Source organism: Dreissena polymorpha, chromosome 9, assembly GCF_020536995.1.
Source record: "Dreissena polymorpha isolate Duluth1 chromosome 9, UMN_Dpol_1.0, whole genome shotgun sequence".
In the NCBI taxonomy this organism is placed as follows: Eukaryota; Metazoa; Mollusca; class Bivalvia; order Myida; family Dreissenidae; genus Dreissena; species Dreissena polymorpha.
Window position 1 is genome coordinate 14,655,234 of NC_068363.1, and position 6,000 is coordinate 14,661,233.

Genomic DNA, 6,000 nt, shown 5'->3' on the forward strand with positions numbered 1-6,000 from the left:
TAAATATATACGTACATGGCAGTAATAGAAAGAAAAATGGAAGGTTGAAACGCACTTTGCTTTTTAATGATATAATAACGGTTTCATACTTTTTGTTCAAAAACATAACTTCTGAAAATAAACTATTACGTTTTGATTGTTAAAATATCAAAATATCAATCTGGCGTATTTAAAACATGCATTGCATTACTATTCAGAATGTTCGAAGATATAATAGGCTTTCGATCCACGCCCAAATGTATTTACCCTACAAAAAACACAAATAAACACGAGCGGCTGAACACGAATTTTGTGGACAAGACTCTGAATAAAGGAAGCTTTCTTCTTTGATGGTTCGGGCTACTCTGTGTTAGATTGCAAGTGATATTATATTCTTGTTCTTAAATGGATCTGTTACTTGATTGGTCAATGGACAATTGTCCAACGTTGTTTACAATTGCCTTGGTTTAGTTTGATACTGGTACAGTTTTGTTTTTATTCTTTTCTTGTTTTGTTTGTAAATAGAATTCAAACATGTATTATTTCAGCGTTGTGCGCATAATATTTTGGCTACATTCGTGTGCTAACATTTATGATAAATTATCTCATATGGTGTTTTCTTATCTAAATTTCTCCAAGAAATGTAAGTTTAAGGTGCCCTTTCACGTTTTGGTGAACTGACAAAATAAAAAAAAATGTTTCAGATTCGCAATTTTTGTTGTATTCATGATATTTGTGAGCAGACAGTAAAACTGTATATTTACCATGCTCTAAAATATCCATTATAGGCATCTTTTGACGATTTAAAAACCCGAAAATTATAATTCGTTGCAATGATAAACTATTGAATAATTTGGAGAGTTCTGCTGTTGTTGTGATATTTTGTGATACTACGAGGATTGCTTATATGAAGTATAAAATGCACTTCTGATTGTATGAGCACGGATGGCCGAGTGGTCTCAGCGATAGACTTTTAGGGGTGAGTGGTTCGAGCCAAGTTGAGGTTTACGTTTTTTCTATCTTGTATAGTAAGATTATTGTTTTTACTGGAGCTTTTTAGATCCAATGTTTACATTAATCAATATAAAGTATTAAATGACAAACTTCAATACATACCAAAATATGTGAAAAGGTCCCTTTCATTATCACTATATTTTCATATAATTTGACACTCTAATATGGAATTCTTAAGGACTACAAGTGGGAATGGAATGTGTCATCCGTGATCTATTATGTTAAATGACCTAGTGTTATTGTTACATACACTCTCTGCCATGCTGTTTTATGGATTGAATCCGGAAATATATCTGTCTAGCTATCTAACAATCTCTAGTTGTTTTAAGTTGTATATCGGAGCCTTAACCCATTCATTAACTTCCAAAATATTATTATAATCGTAAAAAGTATCTCTTAAATGGTTGCTGAACCTTATTCATGTCAAACGTAATAGAAGTTTTTTCCGTTGACACTTTTAGCGTACGCACGAATAAATTAACACATTATTATGATCCATATCGTAAACGGCACTTAAGTATTGTATAGTTATTAACTGTCACGCAGTGAAACGTTTTCTTTCGCTAATTTGCATGAGATTCATATCAAATTAATACACATATGGGTTTTTGCAGTATTATTCATACTAATGTGACCTCACATATAGTGCCAATATCCGAATATGCATCTGTCACCCGAGAATCGTGGTACCAAAATTGTACCCTGGGTTTTAATATTCACAAGAAAAACATAAAGCAAACTTTCTTAGGAGCACCAACATGTAGTAAAAGCAAATAGTTTGATCTCTTCGTGTTGATATGTTTCAAGAACGAAATCGGAGACGACTAGAAATGTATTTTATTTTAAAGCTCAACATGTATATCCTATTTAGCGCACGAGTATTTGTTGAGCTATTCACGGTGCACTTGCCTGAACACATTCGCCAAGCCATTATCGCTATCATATATGCTTGAACCAACTCGCCAATTCAATTTTAGAATGCATACTTGACTGAAACAACTAGCAAGTGCCATAATAGCACGTATTTGTGTGCTCTTCATGTATTTGCCTGAACTTAGTCGCCATAGCTGGTGCTCCATTCATCGCACACTTGCGTGCATCAACTCGCCGGTGCCATTAAAGCTTACATATTTGCCTTAACAAACTCGACAGTCTCAGTACAGAATGTATACTTGCTTGAACTAACTAGCCAGTGCCGTTATAGAACTCAAACTAGCTTAACCACATAATCGATGACATAATAGCACGCATATGTGCATTAACCAACTCGCATGTGACATGATAACACGCTTACTTTCCATAACCAAGTCGACATTTTAACCGATTACTTGCCTGCACCAACTCGCCATGGTCGATAAAGAACGCGTTTTTACTTTAACTAACTCGTCAATGGCTGAAAGCCCGCATAGAACCAATAAGCCGATATGCTGAGCAATTAAGTGTGGTTTCGCTCGTTAGTTGCAATAAACAATAATCAACATTCAAATCTACCATTAATGATCTAAGCCAAATCTACCATTAATGATCTAAGCGAAAACCATTTCTTGTTTACATATGTACTGCAAAACGAATTGCACTAAATTCGTCTGCCAGAATTAATTGAGTAAATGAATAAACTAGCATATATATTGTATCGTATGTAAAATAAATAAACTAGCATTTATATTGTACCGTATATAAAAAGTCCGTGACGTCATATACTTTATCGGCAGTCACAATCCAACATGATGACGCATCGGAGTGGCAGCTGACGTCTTCTAACGTAAACTGACGTACATCGGGAGCTGGTTTTGGTTCAAAAACTGGTTCCACTTCTACTAACAGCAAGGTTGAGAATAAAAATGTGCAATACATTATTTTGAATGCGTACTTGAAACTCGCACGTCTCAGAAGTATGAGAAGCAAGACTTGGCATAATTTCTATTCGATGTGTTACGCCCTTTTTTCTGAATGTAAAGTAGTATCCTAAACAGCTTATACAAACTGATACGTCTTTCATTTATTGCGTTATCGTGAGTATTTATACTAACTTCCATATGCACATCGATTATTAGACCCTCATATGTAACTAAAATAATTATAAATTATTTATAATGCCTTCATTACGTTGTACACAATGATGAATAATTTAATGCAATTAAATTATACAACTTAATGTTAGCATATTTAAAGGACTAAATGTCAAGATAACTATAGCGGATTACTTAAACAGCTTAAGGGTGATTTTTAATCGGTATTGTATAAAGTTAACTAATTTAGCTGATCACGTTTTGGTAATAATTCGATAATCGATACCATATTGATTAATAATGCTCGGTTGAAAAGCTGTTATACGTTGATTTATATATATATGTTGATATTGTTAAGGGGTGTTGTTGCAGTTTTGCTGATTTTTTTCAATCAAATAGATTTTGTCTGAAATTTATATTTCAGATATATATACTAATACTATATGCAAAAATGAAATAAAAACATAGTGTCATCGGCCTTGTTTTGATTTTATTCAACATTATATGACACGTACTTTTTCAATAAAACTGAAAAATCTCTAATTGCGTAAAAATAATTAATAACCTATGAAATTGGCAACATGTAGATATTATATAAGCTAAGATACATCATAAACCATTTAATTAAATCACACACTACCAATAAAATGGAGTACACAAGTTACATTTTAGAAATTTATTTTTTATAATTTTTCATTTTAACCAAAGAACTTCATTTTTTTACTATTGTAACCACATAAATGATATTTTTCTGTCAAATAGAATTCATAAAACACAAATAAAAATAGGAGGTCACCGCACTTTTAACAGAGATTTTTAGTTTTAATTATCCCTACCGTCTAGACGTCATATTTCATAAAATACAGCAATAAGGCAAAATCCAAGCACTGGTACATAGATTGTTAGAAATATGCATAAACATTAGAAATTGTTTACAATCTTAACTGGGATCACAACAGCTTACCAAAAGACATTAATAAAAAACAATTTAATCACGAACATAATACCATACAGTATCAAACTCGACCTTAATCATTAATAACTTACATGTTCACAGATTTCTTCATGTTTTGAAATTTGTGTTTAAATGCTTTAAATTGATAAAGGTAAACAACAGGACTAAAATGCTCCAGTATAAAACAATAATGAAATTAAAGAAAAAAAAGTAAACAAAAAGTTAACCCCACCTGGGATAGAACCACTGACAATTATATTATGAACCAACTCGGTCATTTCTGATGATACTTATAACAAAAATATTGAGTTGTGATAATAGCATCATCGGTGTTGCTATAAATATATCCTCGGTTAAATAAACTGCCGCAACACCCCTTAATACTTTCGCTAACGATGTGAAAGATGCAAAACAATTTAAGAAATACGAGAAAATATACTCATAAGTTAACGTCGCAAATGCGCGTCATTCTGAAAACGAGAGCAGGTGAATACGTTTATGTGTCGTATTTCAATGCGTTAAGTGAACGATGAAGTTCATGCGGTGACTCCCTGGGCACACAGGAATCGCTGCATATATGTGAGTAACGACTGTTCGAATCTCGTTCAAAGGACGTAAAGGAATATTATGCTTGTGCTGGTGCTGATGGCGTTGCTTGTGCTCATGATGATAATGATGATGCCGATGACGATGCCGATGATGATGCCGATGATGATGCCGATGATAAGGACGATGGCGATGACGACTGATGACGATGATGACAATTATGACGACGACGGTGAAACGATTACGACGACGATGATGACGACGATAGTTTGTATAATAATAATAACGATCGTTTGTTTAATAATAATGATACTAATGATGATAATGATGATGATGATGGTGGTGGTGATGATCATGATGATTATGATGATGATGATGATGATGATGATGATGATGATGATGATGATGATGATGATGATGATGATGATGATGATGATGATGATGATGATGATGATGATGATGATGTGCACATGTGATATTATTGGCACGAAATAGATAAGGTAATGTAACAAACCTTCGACGAGGAATCGAGCAGCGTCTGCACAAATCGCGAGAGCCCTTTCTTGAAATCCACACCTGTAAATCCATCCATTTGCGAAATTCCAAAATTCCAAATGGTGATTTTGAATCAAAAACTAAATGAGCTGGTTATATCGGCACAACATACTTCGCAAATTAACTAATATATTTTGCCATTAATCATTGTTAAATATGTCCGCTATTAAGCATATTAAGTATTGAATATGTTTGTTATCATAGCTTTTCTTCGAATGTAAGCTTACAGGGTGTTTAAATTGACATGACCGCATTTTGGTGCGAAGTGTTTACAGTTTATAAGTGGAACAAAAGGTTTTTTGTTGGGCTTCTTTAGTGGCTTCAGCTATTTAAAGCGGTCACTTATCGCCTGATCATACATTTTCCTGAAGAAAAGATAATAGCAGATTTAACAAGTGCTTTAAAGATAACATAATTAGATTGTTACATATTTTTATAAATACACGGTGTTTATTGAAATGTTCGATGAGAACTACGCATGCTATTTAGCCAGTTACTGGACTAACCATTGTTTACAGAAAAATCATGATCATTGTTGTTGATTACTTTATTACGAAGAGTACAAAAGGGACATAAATCTTGTATAACATATAATAGACTGGCTACCGGTTACATTCGGTTACAACTTGCTTTCACGCGCAAAGGTACCATGGTGCGAAGCTTTCGATTCATCATCATCTCAGCTGGACTCCTCTTGGTGTCGGCACGAGGGGTGTTTCGTTGTTCCAGGATCGCCTCCATCGGGTCCGTACGCGACTCGTGGCACTTGATGATCAGTGTCTTCATGGCTTTCACAGAACTCTCAGCTTTACCATTTGATGCTGAGTGGTGAGGCGACGTGATGTGATGCTTTATACCCCACTTCTGTGTAAAGTTACGGAATTCTGTGGACATATACTGGGGTCCACCGTCGGTTATCAGTTCTCTGGGAATTCCGAATCT

General features: G+C 34.1%; 1 protein-coding gene across 1 annotated transcript in view; it reads right to left on the reverse strand.

The window, feature by feature from the left end:
- The window catches only part of LOC127845458 (cytochrome b5-like), a 64,102-nt gene extending 58,942 nt beyond the window's left edge, over positions 1 to 5,160 (reverse strand). Inside the window, exon 1 of the mRNA XM_052376383.1 lies at positions 5,018 to 5,160. Within this exon, the coding sequence (XP_052232343.1) occupies positions 5,018 to 5,095 (78 nt within the window). The 5' untranslated portion in view covers positions 5,096 to 5,160. The remainder of the gene's footprint in view (positions 1 to 5,017) is intronic.
- Positions 5,161 to 6,000: the final 840 nt, after the last annotated feature.